Source organism: Cebus imitator, unplaced genomic scaffold (genome assembly GCF_001604975.1).
Source record: "Cebus imitator isolate Cc_AM_T3 unplaced genomic scaffold, Cebus_imitator-1.0 Scaffold391, whole genome shotgun sequence".
Lineage (NCBI taxonomy): Eukaryota > Metazoa > Chordata > Mammalia > Primates > Cebidae > Cebus > Cebus imitator.
Window position 1 is genome coordinate 821,400 of NW_016107706.1, and position 16,760 is coordinate 838,159.

General features: G+C 44.8%; 1 protein-coding gene across 2 annotated transcripts in view; it reads right to left on the bottom strand.

Moving 5' to 3' along the window:
* Positions 1-8,675: 8,675 nt before the first annotated feature.
* SLC25A38 (solute carrier family 25 member 38) overlaps positions 8,676-16,760 on the bottom strand; it is a 15,481-nt gene continuing 7,396 nt past the window's right edge. Inside the window, exons 3-8 of one of the 2 annotated variants that reach the window (XM_017508349.2) lie at positions 16,368-16,489; positions 15,408-15,492; positions 14,307-14,486; positions 13,901-14,069; positions 11,417-11,583; positions 8,676-9,571 (exon numbers count right to left, since the gene is read on the bottom strand). In XM_017508349.2, coding sequence (XP_017363838.1) covers positions 9,449-9,571; positions 11,417-11,583; positions 13,901-14,069; positions 14,307-14,486; positions 15,408-15,492; positions 16,368-16,489 — 846 coding nt within the window. In that variant the 3' untranslated portion in view covers positions 8,676-9,448. The remainder of the gene's footprint in view (positions 9,572-11,416; positions 11,584-13,900; positions 14,070-14,306; positions 14,487-15,407; positions 15,493-16,367; positions 16,490-16,760) is intronic. The other variant, XM_037731277.1, reaches the window with a different exon arrangement.

A 16,760-nucleotide genomic window follows, 5' to 3' on the forward strand; every position in this document is an offset into this window, starting at 1 on the left:
AAGAGGACCCCCTATAAACACCAACTGGAGATGTGGCAAAAGGGATTCCAACGTTAGGTTTCTCACTGCAGCATCTAAAACCTTGGCCACTTGAAGGTACTCGTCAAAAATGCAAGTTCCGGGCATGCTGGCCCATGCCTGTAATCCCAGTTACTGGGGAGGCTGAGACGGGAGAAGGCGGGGGTTGCTGCAGTGAGCTGGGATCGCATCATTGTATGCCAGCCTGGGCGACAGAATGAGACTGTCTCAAAAATAAATAAATAATATAATAAATTTTTTTTTTAAATGCAGGTTCCTCCCTGGGGCCTGCTAAGTCAGTCTGATTTCTGAGCCCACCCCAAAATGAACTCTTGATGGCCACCCTCCCATGTGACAGCACATCCAGATTCTCCTGCAAGTGGCTCTGCAGCTCCTCTGTGGCCAGTGTGATCTGAGGAGCTTGGAAACCCTCAGACCATAGCATAGGTCACCCCCAGGCTGCCCTGCTTCATCACCCAACAAGGCTGAAGTTCCTGGCGCTTGAGGGACAAATTCAGAGAAGTCATGGCCCCTTGCTGCAAATGCCTCCCACTTCTACTTTGTTTTGGAAAGAGGAGGCATTCAGTTTGTCCGCAGAGACTCAGGCCATAAGCCTCCTCAGAGCAAGGCCCCCCAGTCCCAAAACAAAGCCTTCACCTCCCCCCTCCAAAAGTGCTCAAAAGTGCTCCTGCTTAAGCCGTTAAGTGTGGATTGGGATTGCTGAGTAGTGAATGCAGCTCTGCAGGGTTTCTCCAGGGGTAATCACCCGGGGAGCTTTTAAAACCTTGTACCCAGGCTGAATATATCAGAATCTCTGAGTGAAACTCAAGCATCAGTAGCTTTTTTTTTTTTTTTTTGAGGCAGAGTCACTCTGTCACCCAGGCTGGAGTGCAGTGGCACGGTCTCCACTCACTGTAACCTCCGCCTCCTGGGGTTCAAGCAATTTCCTTGCCCCAGCCTCTCAAGTAGCTGGGACTACAGGTGCATGCTGCCATGCCCAGCTAATTTTTTGTGTTTTAGTAGAGATGGGATTTTACCATATTGTCCAGCCTGGTCTCGACCTCCTGAGCTCAGGCAATCCACCCACCTCAGCCTCCCAAAGTGCTAGGATTACAGGTGTGAGTCACTGCAACCAGCTGCATCAATAGCTTTTAAAGCTCCTGGAGGAACTTCCCCTCTACCCTTTGAATGTTCACTGCTAAAATAAACTGACAATAGACAAGTTAGCAGGAGAAAAAACATACACATTTATTGATAGGCTTATGCACAGGAGCCATACAAAATATAAGACTCAGAAGGACTCAATGGCTGAAGCTTAAATAGCATTTACTTCCCAGGGAAGGGAGATGGGGTTGTCAGCAATTTAGAGGGTTAGGATACGAATGAGTTCAAAGAACAGAAAGTTTGCCTGCCACAAAGTTCCTCTGAGCTCTGGGGGAAATGGCAGCAAATTACAGTAAGGTAGGGGGAGGAACTTCACTATGACCAAAGGTTTCCTTATTAGGCATATAAGGTCTCCTGGATAATCTCTCAGAGCTGCCCTCAGAAAAATAGATGAAGAGTCTGTCTGGGCATGGTGATAACTTTTAGTCTTTTCTCTTCCCAGTGGTTAATATTCCCTGGTTACCTGATAAGATTCCTAGGGAGGAAGTTTTTTTTTTTTTTTTTTTTTTTTTTTGAGACAGAGTTTCACTCATGTTACCCAGGCTGGAGTGCAATGGCGCGATCTCGGCTCACCGCAACCTCCGCCTCCTGGGTTCAGGCAATTCTCCTGCCTCAGCCTCCTGAGTAGCTGGGATTACAGGCACGCGCCACCATGCCCAGCTAATTTTTTGTACTTTTAGTAGAGACGGGGTTTCACCATGTTGACCGGGATGGTCTCGATCTCTTGACCTCATGATCCACCCGCCTTGGCCTCCCAAAGTACTGGGATTACAGGCTTGAGCCACCGCGCCCGGCCCTAGGGAGGAAGTTTTAAGACTATTGTGTTGGCCGGGTGCAGTGGTGCACACCTGTAATTCCAGCACTTTGGGAGGCTGAGGCGGGTGGATCACGAGGTCAGAAGTTCAAGACCAGCCTGGCCAACATGGTGAAACCCCGTCTCTATAAAAAAACAATAAAAAAAGACTACTGTGTTTATTCTGGAGTAACTTTCCTTATTCAGATAAGGGAATTTCAGACAAAGCCCCTTCAGTTGCTTTGAGAGAAGGGATTGAGACATGGGGGTCAGGAGAAGGCCAGAAAGAAACCTTGGTTCTGAGGCCTATTTCAGAGGCCTTTCAATTTTCTTTAATTCAAAGCACTGAGCATGCCAAAGTGCCCTATTTGGGGTATCATTTTCTAAGCCCCAACATTTTCCAGATGATTCCAATGTGCAGCCATATTGAGTTTAAAAACTACAATCCTAGACTCTAGAGTATTTTTATTTATTTATTTATTTATTTATTTGAGACAGGGTCTCACTCTGGAGTGCAATGGTGTGATCTTGGCTCACTGCAACCTCTGCCTCCTGGGCTCAAGCAATTTTCCTGCCTCGGCCTCCTGAGTAGCTGGGACTGCAGGCACATACTATGTTTGGCTAATTTTTGTATTTTTGGTAGAGATGGCATTTTCCTTTGTTGTCCAGGCTGGTCTTGAACTCCTAACCTCAAGTGATCCGCCCACCTCGGCTTCCCAAAGTGCTAGGATTATAGGCCACTGTGCCCAGCCTAGAGTATTTCTTGACTACCTAAGCTAATGGCTTCCAGGAGCAGAGAAGGAGTATTTAGAAGCTGAAGAATACCTAGATGCTGTTGCATTGAGGCAGGTTTTTTGGAGGGAGTTGTGACAAAAGCTGAGATTTGAGATACAATAGGTTGTTGAATTATTTTTCTTTTTTCTTTTTCTTTTTGAGACAGAGTCTTTATCACCCAGGCTGGAGTGCAGTGGTGCAATTGCAACTCACTGCAGCCTCTGCCTCCCAGATTGATTGAAGCAATTCTTGTGCCTCAGCTACCCAAATAGCTGGGACTACAGGTATACATCACTACACCTGGCTAATTTTTTGTAATTTTAGTAGAGACAGTTTTGCCATGTTGGCCAGGCTGGTCATGAACTCCTAACTTCAAGTGATCCACCTACCTTGGCCTCCCAAAATGTTGGGATTATAGGTGTGAGCCACCATGCCCTGCTGGTTGTTAAATTTAATATCAACAATAAGTTAGAAGGCCAGGCGTGGTGGTGCACACCTGTAATCCCAGCACTCTGGGAAGCTGAGGTGGGCAGATCCCTTGAGCCCAGTAGTTCGAGAGCAGCCAGGGCAACATTGTAAAACCCTGTCTCTCTGTCTCTACTAAAAATACAAAAAAATTAGCTGGGTGTGATGCTGCATGCCTGTAGTCCCAGCTACTTAGGAGGCTGAGGTGGGAGGATTGCTTGATCCTGGGAGGTCGAGGTTGCAGTGAGCTGAGATTGTGCCACTGCACTCCAGCCTGTGGAATAGAGACTCTGTCTTTAAAAAAACCAGCAACAAGTTATAAATGCACACGGCTCAGCCAGGAGTATGTGGAAAGGGCACAAGGCATAACTTTGGCGAGCAGATTTCAGTTTTGCAACCTCCCAGAGTCACTGCTTGGTTCCCTGTTTTGATCGGGCCCTCAGAACTGACTCACTGTAACCTTAGTTTGCCTCAAAATTATTTATCCTTTCTAACTGCTGGTTAAAGAAATTTCAGCCTCTCCTCATTTCTCTTGGGAATAAGCAACTGAATGAAGTGAATAGAACGTTTCATGTGCACTCACAAATTTGCCAAGTGAGAAACCCTCTTATACCTTTTCAGACTTTCCGCTGTTTAGTATCTGTAGCTCTGGTCTTTCCTCCGCCTAAGAAATTGGATAGACCTAAACAGTCAAGCCATCCAAGCTAACATCCTGTTTATAGAACATATGTGAAACAGAGGAATGAGCTAAAACCATCAGGAAACAAAATTCAGAAAATGGGACATTTTACAGGATACTGGGGCTGAGAAAGCGTTCCCTCAAAGACTGGCCCTTGGATATGCCTAAAGAGGCCTTAGACATTACTTCAGAATTGAGGTTCCTCTCAGGTCATCTTGTTCCTCCATCTCCTCAGCCCCTACAAAGACAATGTAGGACAAAAAAAGTGAGGAGAATGGGTGGCGTCCTGGAACAAAGAGGGTTTTGTTTTTGTTTTTTGAGATAGGGCCTTTCTCTGTAACCTTGGCTGGAGTGCAGTGGCCTGATCACAGCTCAGTGCAGCCTTGACTTTCAGGGCTTAAGTGATTCTCCTGCCTCAGCCTTCTGAGCAGCTGGAACTACAGATGCACCTCACCATGCCTGGCTAATTTTTAAATCTTTATGTAGAGACAGGATTTGACTATGTTGCCTAGGCTGGTCTTGAATTGCTGAGCTCAAGCGACCCGTCAGCCTTGCCTTCCCAAAGGGCTGGACCTACAGGCATGAGCCACTGCCCCCAGCCTAGAGATTTTTTTTTTTTTATTTTTTTTTTTTTAGTATACAGGGTTTCACCATGTTGTCCAGGCTGGTCTCACACTCCTGACCTTGTGATCCACCTGCCTCTGCCTCCCAAAGTGCTGGGATTATAGGCGTGAGCCGCTGCACTCGGCCAAGCCTAGAGATTTTTAAAACCAACTGCCAGCAAAGTGTGGTGGCCCACAACTGCAATCCCAATCCTTTGGAAGGCTGAGACAAGAGAATCACTTGAGGCTAGGACTTTGAGACCAGCCTGGGCAACATTGTGAGATCTTGTCTCTGCAAAAAAATTTTTTTAGAAGTGGCTCAGTGTGGTGGCGTGCACTTGTAGTCCCAGCTACTTGGGAGGCTGAGGTGGGAGGATTGCTTGAGCCTAGGGAGGTCAAGGTTGCAGTGAGCCATGATCGTCCCACTGCACTGCATCCTGGGTGACAGAACAAGACCCTGTCTTTAAAACATAATAAAAAACTAAATGCCTTGTGTGGACCTTGTTTGAATTCTGATTGAAATAAACCAACCGTAAAAAATAATTTTTGAGATAATCTGGGAAATATGAATATGGATGATATGCAAAAAATGTGTTAAAATTTTCCAGGTCGGGTAATGACATTGTACTTATGTTAAAAAAAAAGTCTAAAGGCCGGGCGCGGTGGCTCAAGCCTGTAATCCCAGCACTTTGGGAGGCCGAGGCGGGTGGATCACGAGGTCAAGAGATCGAGACCATCCTGGTCAACACGGTGAAACCCCGTCTCTACTAAANGATCAACTGAACCTCTCTGGTTAGGTTCCTTCTTTTATCTTCCACATAGTAATCCTCCTCCCTTCTCTTTCTTGCTAATTTTGTACTATAAAAGTTCAAAGACCCCATCTCTACTAAAACTACAAAAAATTAGCTGGGCATGGTGGCGTGTGCCTGTAATCCCAGCTACTCAGGAGGCTGAGGCAGGAGAATTGCCTGAACCCAGGAGGCGGAGGTTGCGGTGAGCCGAGATCAAAAAAAAAAAAAAAAAAAAAAAACAAAAGAAAAAAAAAAAAAAAAAAAAAAAAAAAAAAAAAATTTCTGCATGTTACATAATCTCTGTAGCCTCAAAGTTATATTGCTTAGTTATTTAAAAAGGAAAACTCTTTCAAACTTTGTAAGATTTTTTTAGGAATTAAATATGGTAATATCTTAAAAAAAAAAAAAAAAAACAAACAAAAAAAAAGTCTATAATTTTTAGAGATGTATTTTGAAGTATGCAAGGGTGAAATGATGTGATGTCTGGGGTCTGCCTCTAAAAGCATCATAAAAGAAAAAGGGTGGGGGGCAGGGGGCAGAGTTGGGAGAGAGAAGCAGGCGTGGCAAAATCTTGGCAATTGCTCCATCTGAGCGATATGAAGGAAGGGCCAGTGGGCCGTTGGCTCTCCTATTGTGATGGCTTGAAAGATTTCATAGTCATGTATTCTTAGAGAGCGAGTGTAATGCAGCTTGAAACCTTTGCTTCTGTGTCTTTTGGCTCTAGCCCTGCACTGCCTTATCTTCAGTCACCAGAAGACTATTTTCCTCCCATAGAGCTCTGCTTCTAAGTGCTTTAAGTCTAAGACAGCCAAGAAGGAACCATTAAAAAAAAAGGGGGGGGGGCAATGGGCAATGTTTCCACACTCACTATCCAGTTCCTTTCCGAGCTTTAATACTGAGACTGTGAGACAGGAAAAAACAGGCTACTTGCCATGGGAATCGGGAGTCACAGGACAAATTTTCTACCCCATGTTTAGAGAAAACTAGATGACTTCTCCTGATTTATCATGTTTGTTTGCTCCCCTAAAAAACAAATGAAGAAAATGTGAGGGGAATCTGGTGGCCGAAATTCACCTGCCAACCTAAGGCCAGGAAATTTGCATTGGGAAGAAGCCCATCTCTCTTGGTCTTATTTCTGCCCCTCCTCCCTAAGAGGCCCCACTGGCATTAGCTTCCTTGCGCTCAGGATGAGGGTCAAAGGAAGCTGAGGAGGCAAAGGACATGGAACACCTGCTCCAGAGTCTAAGTTCTTAGGAGGCAAGCCACTCCATCTAACTGTCCTTCCCTTCTCTCCTTTCCCATCCTGAATTCTCCCCTGCTTTCCACAGCATGAGGCCTCACAACTTACGGGTCACAGTACTGGAAGCGTGGGTGCCACTGTAAAATTAGGACTCTGCTTCATCCTCTCCCACACCCCTTCCCACATTACTATTTTAAATATGGTGTTTTAACCTAAAACCTAAAGTATAAACTGATTTTAACTTACACATAGAGTAAACTTAATCTGTTATGGGTGTGTCCCCACAAAAGAAATGTTGGCATTCTAAGCCCTAATACCTGAGAATGTGACCCTATTTGGAAATAGGATCTAACAGATGTGATCAAATTAAAATGAGGTCATACTGGATTAGGATGAGCCCTAAACCAATACCTGGTGTCCTTAAGAGAGACATTTGGACATAGAAACAGATACGCAAGGGAAAAGGTATGTGAAGACAGAGGCAGAGATTGAAGTGATGTACTTAAAAGCCAAGGAACGCCAGCCACCACTAGAAGGTCGAACAGGCAAATCATGACTCCCCTGGAGCCTCCAGAGAGTGCAGCGCTGACACATTGATTTCAGACCTCCGGCCTCCAGATTGAGCGTTATAAACCATTCAGTTTGCGGTAATTTGTCGTGGCTGTCCGATGAAGCTAATACCACACTCCAGGAACATTTATTCCTTAACTCTCACCACCACCTGAGGAGGCAGGAAATATTGCTAGCCCCATTTCTGGCTGGGCGCCGTGGCTCACGCCTGTAATCCCAGCACTTTGGAAGGCCAAGGTGGGCGGATCCCTCGAGGTCAGGAGCTCAAGACCACTCTGTCCAACATGGTGAAACCCCCTCTCTGCTCAAAATATTAAAGATTAGCTGGGCATGGTGACATGCGCCTATAGTCCCAGCCACTCAGAAACCTGAGGTGGAGGTTGCAGCGAGCTGAGATCATGCCATTGCACTCCAGCCTGGGCGACAGAGCGAGACTTTGTTCCCCATCCCCTCAAAAAAACTCAAACTAATCCCATTTCCTAGGCACCATTTCAGTACCATGTCTAAGTATGTGGAGAGTGAGTAGCTTTCAACCTGGGCTGCCTGGATTAGAGCCCATGTTCTTAACCAGGTGAACAAAATATCCGCCCCACTTTGCTTCTTGCATAAGTAATGGCTGTTAATGATTTTTTTTTCTTTTTCCTGAGATGGAGTCACATTCTGTCATCCAGGCTGGAGTGCAGTGGCATGACCTGCAACCTACACCTCCCGGGTTCAAGTGATTCTCCTGCCTCAGCCTCCTGAGTAGCTGGGATTACAGTCGTGCCCCAGGATGCTGGCTAATTTCTGTATTTTTAATAGAGATGGGGTTTTGCTGTTTTGGCCAGACTGGTCTTGAACTGCTGGCCTCAAGTGTTCCACCTGCTTCAGCCTCCCAAAGTGCTAGAATTACAAGCACGAGCCACTGCGCTCAGCCATCTTGACTGAATTTTAAAGAAAAGATTTGAGTACCCAACAATAATAGCTATAAAAGAAACAGTAACAAGTGTTGACAAGGATGTGGAGAAATTAGAACTCTCATATACTGTGGCTGAGAATGTAAAATGGTATAGTCACTTTTTTGTTGTTGTTTTTTGAGACAGCATCTCACTCTGTCACCCAGGCTGGAGTGTAGTGGCACAATTTTGGCTCACTGCAACCTCTGCCTCCTGGGTTCAAGTGATTCTTGTGCCTCAGCTTCCCAAGTAGCTGGAATTACAGGCGCATGCCACCACACCTAACTCATTTTTGTATTTTTAGTAGAGACGGTTTTACCATCTTGGCCAGGCTGGTCTTGAACTCCTGACCTCATGTGATCTGCCCACCTTGGCCTCCCAAAGTGCAGGAGTTACAGGCATGAGCCACTCCACCCACCCTACAGACTGGTTTTATACAAAGTATCCAGAAAAGGCTAATAAGACAGAAAGTACATCAGTGGGAGCCTGGGGTTGGGAATGAGGATTAATTACAAATGGCATGAGATCTGTTTGGGGAATAAAAATGTTCTCAAACTGATTGATAGTGATGGTACAGCATCATTCAGTAAAGCTATTTTTTTTTTAATTAGGTTTTAGGGACCTACATAGGTCAAGAACCAACTACCCTAAAACTATGTTAGAAAAGGATTCAGTCTTTTTTAACAAGGCACAAGTAAGGAAAAAAGAAGTATGACATCTTTTAGGTTTTCCAAACAGCTTTCAATGATAAAGTTCAATAAATAAAGCACTTTAATTACAGAAAAAAAGAAATGCCAGAATTTAGAGGTAAAACAGTACAGGGGCCTAGACCAGAAAATTTTATTTGGACATTCAGAGGCTAGAAAGCCACTGTCCCGTTCTCCAGAGCCTCTGAGAAGTGGACTGAGAAGCAATTTAAAAAGGGCATCTGTTCCTCCTCATCCTGCCATCACCTCAGTCTGTGACCTGGTGACAGTGACTCCTCTCCTCACATCCAGTCGTCCCTGGCTGGAGCTCCTCAGGCCCAGCAGGCAGCTTATAGCTTCTCTGGCTTTGCGATTACTTGCCCAAGAACGTACCCAAGGAGACCCTGTGGTGTAGGTGGGGGGCTGAAGCGCTGCCACCTGACAGAGCTCTCCTCGGAAAATGCCTCTCCGAGTAGCCTCTGAGGGTATGCAAAACTCTCTCCTGACTACCCAGTGTGCTGTATGTATTAGTGACTCCTCTTTTGGAGATTCTGAAGGCTCAAATCAGGTCCAACTATTTTCTCCTTAAAGGGGTTACCAAAGGCAAAGGCAACACAATTTCTGCCTGGCTTTCCAGGTAGGACTTCCTTACTGCAGGTAGTGAGAAGCAGCAGCCCTCGGCAGAAACCAAGCAGGGCAACAGGTGTCACCCTTTCCCAGGACTCTCTTGGTCAGGACTTCAGGCCCATTTTGGCCATCATCTCTTCATACACCGTCCACGCCATTGCTGCCATCAGAGCTCTGCGGAGGGCCCGGGGGAAGCCACCTTGGAAGAAGCCACGTAGTCCATAGTCCTGTGGTGAAAATAAACGTCAGAACTCTGGAAGCAAAGCAGCAATACAATTAATTATCCACTTGGTACCAGAGTGAGGGTCTCTGCTACTCCACGTTTAAGACTTCATGCCCAAATTATGAATAATGGGTCCAAGAACACAACCAGTGAACTTAAAAGCCCTTTTTTTTTTTTTTTTTTTTTTTTTTTTTTTTTTTTTTTGTAGTTGCTGTACTTACCTTTTTAGGCCTGCTGTCTAGGGGAGTTTCTTAGCTGAAAATCTTTATGCAGGGCTGCTATGTAGTTGTGCAGTTTGTATACTGTACAGAAGCACTAAGTGCCAAGTAGCAGATGAAATCCAGGCAGAGACCTGCTTGCCAAGCCCTGGATCCTGGATCCAGGCTGAAGGAAAAGGTGCCTTCTTGTTATCTGTCTATCAGGAAGGACTATCTTTTTGTAATTCACTGTATGCTCTTTGTGGCCTATCTTCATATGAATTAAAGACAAAATGCCCCTTCCTCCTCCCTCATAATCTGAGTTTCACATATACTAAAGAAAATATTATTTTAAAACTTTATGATTAGCCGGGCGCGGTGGCTCAAGCCTGTAATCCTAGCACTTTGGGAGGCTGAGGCGGGTGGATCACGAGGTCAAGAGTTCGAGACCATCCTGGTCAACATGGTGAAACCCCATCTCTACTAAAAATACAAAACATTAGCTGGGCATGGTGGCACGTGCCTGTAATCCCAGCTACTCAGGAAGCTGAGGCAGGAGAATTGCCTGAACCCAGGAGGCGGAGGTTGCGGTGAGCCGAGATCGCACCATTGCACTCCAGCCTGGGTAATAAGAGCGAAACTCTGTCTCAAAAAAAAAATATATATATATATGATTTTAGATATAGAGATAAAAACGCAAATTCACATTTACCTTTAGCAAGATTATCTGCTTTGTGATAATGTGTTCTAAAAGAGCCAACCCAGTGGCTTATAAATAGTACTTAGTGCACTATTCATCTACTGTAATTTTCTTTTAAATTTAAATAGAGAGAAGGTCTCCTTATATTGCCCATGCTGGTCTTGAACTCCTGGGCTTGAGGGATCCTCCTGCTTCAGCTTCCTACAGTGCTGGGATTACCAGCATGAGCCACCACACCCAGTCTCTACTGTACTTTTTATCTTCAGTAATACCATTTGTTCATTTATATTAGAGCAAGCTTGTCCAACTTCTTCAGCCCACAAATGCAGCCTAACACAAATTTGTAAACTTTCTTAAAACATTATGAGATTTTTTTTTTTTTTTTGGTGACATTTTTTCTTTAGCTCATGAGCTATCATTAGTGTTAGTGTATTTTATATGTGGCCCAAGACAATTCTTCTTCCAGTGTGGCCCAGGGAAACCACAAGACTGGACACCTATATATTAGAGCAAACTGCTAGAATAAAATAATGTGTTTGTGTTTTTTTCCCCTCTGACTATATAGTATTTTACCCTCGGCCCTCAATTAGCGTACTAATTTCACCCAGATTTCCTGATTCAATAAGTTTGGGGTAGAGATCAGCAATTTGCAAGTTTAACAGATATCACAGTTGTTCTTAATGTAAATGTCTCCACCCCCCAAAAAATACCAGTTTTGTGGTTCTCAACCTTAAAACATATTAAAATCACTGGGGAACATTAAAAAAAAAAAAGCTGGGGTTTCATGCCCCTAGTCATTCTGATATAGTTGGCCTAGATTTTAACCTGGGCTTGGGGGTTTAAAACTCTCTAGGCCTAGAGGAGACTTTGATGTGAATGAAGAGTAAGAACTACTGCTCTAGAAAGAGATCCTTAAATACCACAAGAACCAGTACTTATTCTATAGTCTTACTTTGAAAATAAATGTCACTGTCTGGCAAATCCATTGAAACTTCAGTGGGTAAAGCTGCATATGAGTTTTGATAACATCTGCAGGTTGAGTTACCAGTGAAGCCAGAATACCAGCAAATATCCCACAGCTGAAATTTGTAATAGGAATAAGGGTTGCATCCACCTGGTCTGAAATAGAACAAGGGTAACGTGATTATAGATCTTACATTCATCACATAAAGGTCAGTGCAAGTTGCCCACTAATTCTTCCTCAAACCAAGAAAGGTATGAATTCAAATAAGGCTAAGAATTAAAAACTTAAAAGGTGCAACTAGTAAGTATATGTAGATGGAATGCTAGAGATAGAAAAGCACCTTTTTCAAAACGCCATCACAATAATTGACGCAGGCAAGAATCATTACCTGATGTTAAAATGTGTGGGGAAAAGAAACAGGATGTTTATATAGATTCAAAGTTACCTTCCCACAAAGATACTTAGACATTATAAGGGGAAAAACAGGTGAGTTTTCAGGGAAGATACCTGTCAGTATCTTATCCAAGTGATAAAGTGTTACTATCACTCATAATGGGTCAAATTGATGCCATGACCCTCCTGATACAAGTCAGTGAGGAATGTGGTCCTCTTGCTAAAAATCTAATCATGAAGAAACTGCAGATAAACCCACAATGAGGTATGTAATTGGCCTATACTCTTGAAAATAAAACACAAGATTACTACGAAGTACATTACTGGAACAAATAGAGACATCAGAATACAGACTATAGGATAAAGAATTGGGCTACATGCCTATAATCTCAACACTTTGGGAGGCCGAGGTGGGAGGATCACTTGAACCTGGGCAACATGGTGAAACCCTGTCTCTATTAAAAATATAAAATTAGCCAGACATGGTGGCATGCACCTGTAATCCCAGCTACTCCAGAGGCTGAGGCACACAAATTGCTTGAACCTGGGAGGATGAGGTTCCAGTGAACTGAGATCACACTGCTGCACTCCAGCCTGGGTAACAAAGCAAGACTGTCTCCAAAAAAAAAGTTATCTGGTTTAAACTTTCTGAATTTCATAAGATGGTTATATGAGAAGATGTCCTTATTTGTTGGAAATAGACACTGAGGTACTTAAAAGCCACAAGAATAGTGATGCCCTTTTAAGTACCTCAGTGTCTATTTCCAACAAATAAGGACATCTTCTCATATAACCATCTTGCTTTGTCACCCAGGCTGGAGTGCAGTGGCATAATCTCAGCTCATTGCAACCTCCACTACCTCCCAGGCTCAAGCAATTATCATGCCTCAGCCTCCCAAGCAGCTGGGATTACAGGCATGTGCCACCCATGCCCAGCTAATTTTTGTATTTTTAGTAGAGACCAGGTTTTGCAACATTGGCCAGGCTGGTCTCAAACTCCTGGCCTTAAGAGATCCATCCACCTTGGCCTCCCAAAGTGCTGAGATTACAGGTGTGAGCCATTGCACCAGGCCTCAGAAATTTTTACGCTTGATCTTGGCCAAAAGGCCAAGAAGCAATAGGCCTCAGAATTTTTATTTTTTGAGACAGTCTCGCCCCATTGCCAGGCTGGAGTGCAGTGGTGTGATCTCAGCTCACTGCAACCTCCATTTTCCAGGTTCAAGTAATTCTGCCTCAGCCTCCTGAGTAGCTGGGATTACAGGTGCCCACCACCACACCTGGTTAATTTTTGGTATCTTTAGTAGAGACATGGTTTCACCGTGTTGGCCAGGCCGGTCTTAACTCGCTGAGATTATCCATAGACACCTTACTGCATGCAGGTTCACTCTATGGGTGTGTTTCTAGCACTGCTTTGTTCTGCTCGGGTCAATGTTTACTGCCCACCAATTCTGTCCATGTCTGGCCTAACATGAACATGAGCTAACTGGTGTGTGGGGTGGGGTGGGGTGGGGTGGGGTGGGGTGGCGTGGCCCCCCACCCCGTGCCTGCAGTGTGGCACCTACATCTCCACCTAAATGGAGGGCTCAAAACCATGCTAACTGGGAACAGCAAGGGAGATGAAAACATTATTTTTCTTCAAACTCCTAACTTATTACTGTTTCCCAGACTTTAACAAGAATCACATCAAGTGCTTCTTGAAAAATACAGATTCATAGGTTATACCCCAGCGTTTCTCATCGAACAGACCTTGGATGGGTCCCAGCAATCTTCAGATCAAATTTGCTAAGTGTTGTTGCAGGAACTCTGCAGGGCATGCTTTATTTCCCTCTCACTCACCCTATTTTCACCCCCCAAATTATAGTAGTGTAAATACTGTTTTCTTTAATAGGATGTAAACTCCAAAGGGCAGGGACCAAGTCTGTCACATCCACCTTTGCATCCCAGTTCCTAACATAATCATAATATGGCTCAGCTCCTAACACTCTGCTAAGAGAAACAAATAGTCTTATAACCCAGAGAAAATGGTAAGGATCTGAAATCTCAAGAATAGCTCTTCCCCACACCTTCCTTTATCCCTACCGTGGGGCAGTATGTTTTTGGTCTGGTTGTAAAACATCAGGTAGATTCCTGAAAAGGGTGCATCTCGAAGGAGAGTTGCTGTCAGGCCACTGAAGAGGCCCCGGTGCCCCTCGCTGCGATAGATGCTCCTCAGCGCGGCACAGATACTCTCATAACCATATTTCCCACTCTGCAAAGAGAGCACAGAACCAATGACTTGCATGGAGGCCCTGCATTTGAGCACTGAACAAGCAGACTGCAGGTTATGGGGCATTACCAGGAAACCATGGGCTCTAGTTCACATATGGCTTGGTTGACCACATCAGACTGTGTTGATTATAAATCAGGAGTTGACATCAGTGGTCACTCCCCAAGAGCCCAGTTGCTGAACTGAACTATCCTGAGGCCCAAAAGCAGTTGAACTCACCTCGTAGCGAGTCTTGATTACAGTGATAGGTGACATACAGACCCCCGCAACTGAGCGAGAGCCCACCCCCAGCATGATCGACTCCAGGGCAGTAGGGGGATGGCCTCGCAAGAAATACTGCTTCAATGAGTAGAGAGTGCCAAAGTAGATTCCAACGCCAGGGACACATCTCACAATGGACTGCAGAAAAGGGCACAGAGAAAAGAAAATCAAAGACCCGACACTTTAAGTATTGTCTCAGCTGGGTTTTCCCAAAAGACCCCAAGATGATTTGTATGCACGTACTTTGTTTAAGGTGTGGAAGGAACACCAATAGGGAAGTGGGGGACATAAGGTAGGAGAGAAGGCAGTCACTAAAAGGTGTGTTATAAAACCAGTTACTGCTGTGGGCAGCTTAATCCCTTTGGGAACTCTGGGAATCAGTGTAGAACACACCTCAGAGTTATCCCTCTACCTGAACAAGGAGGGACATGGGATTTTTAAACATCAACTCTCGTCTTTCAGTGGTTGCGGACTGCTGTGGGTGAAAAATCAACTTCACTTATGTGGTCCCCTTGCTAAAAATATAGAACTAAATCTAATCGCAAAGGAACTGCACAGAAACCCACAGAGTTGTATAACTGGCCTATACTCTTGAAAACAAAACACAAAATTACTCTGAAGTACATTGTTGGGATAATTAGAGAAATCAGTATATGTATTTCTGATTCGGGTTTGGGCTGGGCACTAATTCCTTGGCACTTCCAGTAAAGTGAGTCCCTTAGACCAGAAAAAAAGCCTTTGAGCAAAGAAATGCTGGTGTGGAGGCCCCATCCCACTTTCACTGAAGTGATAAGGGCAAGGACAGGTGGGGCACTAGAACTTCTGCTGTAAAGACTATGCTGCACTAATCAGTCACATCAAAGCATAATGTGCAGATGGAACATTTCCCTGAGCCTGCAAACAGAAGTTAGTGGTAGCATGAGAGATGGGTAGGAAGACGATGTAGTGACGTCCACTGCTTCTTACTCTCACACATCCTTAAGAGCTGGTAAGTGGATAAGAAACAGCAGGTTATCAAGGAGTGTGTGCAAGAGAACCTAGACCCAGATAGCAGCTTACAGGGGACATCCCTTTCCAAAGGCCCAGAAGACTCTCTGTGCGAACCACCTTCAAGAGCACAGCCAACATCCCGACACGTCCAGATCTGAAAGCAGACAAAATGGAGATAGGGAAGAAAAAAATCACTTGGATCACTTCCTCATAAAACAATTCTCCAAAGACTTCCTTTATAGACTCATTTCTAGGACACTTAACAATCTCTACAACACACGTTGGAGGTATTCTGACTTACTATGTGTTCATAGGTTAGCACATACGTATTTGCTTATCTATTTACACTGCAAGCAGTGGGATTACCTCCCATTTTATGTACATTTTGTATACTTCCCACAGCACAGAGCTCAATATCAGGGCACAAAACAGACAATACAGGCCGGGTGCAGTGTCTCACACCTGTAATCCTAGCACTTTGGGAAGCTGAGGCGGGCAGATCACTCGAGGCCAGAAGGTTGAGGCCAGAAACCCCATCTCTACCCAAAACACAAAAATTAGCTGGGTATGGTGGCGTGTGCCTGTAATCCCAGCTTCTCTGAAGGCAGGAGAATCACTTGAACCTGGGAGGCAGAGATTGCAGTAAGCCAAGATGGTACTACTGCACTCCAGCCTGGGCAAGAGATTGAGACTCTGCCTCAAAAAACAAACAAAAACAAAAACAGATAATATTGATGTTATTTCCAGAAAATCACCTGCTACACTCATGCCAGACAATATGGTTAACATCACAAGCTGACACAATAAAGTGTAAATGTCACTGAGGCAGATTCCAGGAAGTGGCTCAGGAAAGGACCGCATTTAATTAATAAGAAATGTCAAATATAAAAATTCACAGAACATATGAAAGTTGGGCATGGTCTGTGTCCCTGAACATCCAACGGAATGGAAGTTGACTTAACACAGTAAAGATGTTCCTGTGTCTGAGAAGTTGCTGAAATCAGTTCCCCAATGTAATGCAGGGCCTACCCATGATCTGAAGGCTGGAGAGTTTGCAGTCGTGTTTTAAGGAGATCCAGGGGCTGGAAAAGGAGGGTAGAGCAGGTCCCACTGATGGAGCCGCACAGGAAAGCCTTGATCACTGGATGTAACTGCAGGACAAGACAATACTGTGTCAGCAGCTCTGCCTGTGTGAGCCTCACCTTTCTCCACACCTGACCAGTGAATTCCTTTATGTCTCTTAGAAACTTACCTGATGGTGCCTCATGTTATCGTCATACCTCGGAGAGGGGAAAAGCATAGCCAGCCAGAAATTAAAAATACCAGAATGTAGGCCGGGCGCGGTGGCTCAAGCCTGTAATCCCAGCACTGTGGGAGGCCGAGGCGGGTGGATCACGAGGTCAAGAGATCAAGACCATCCTG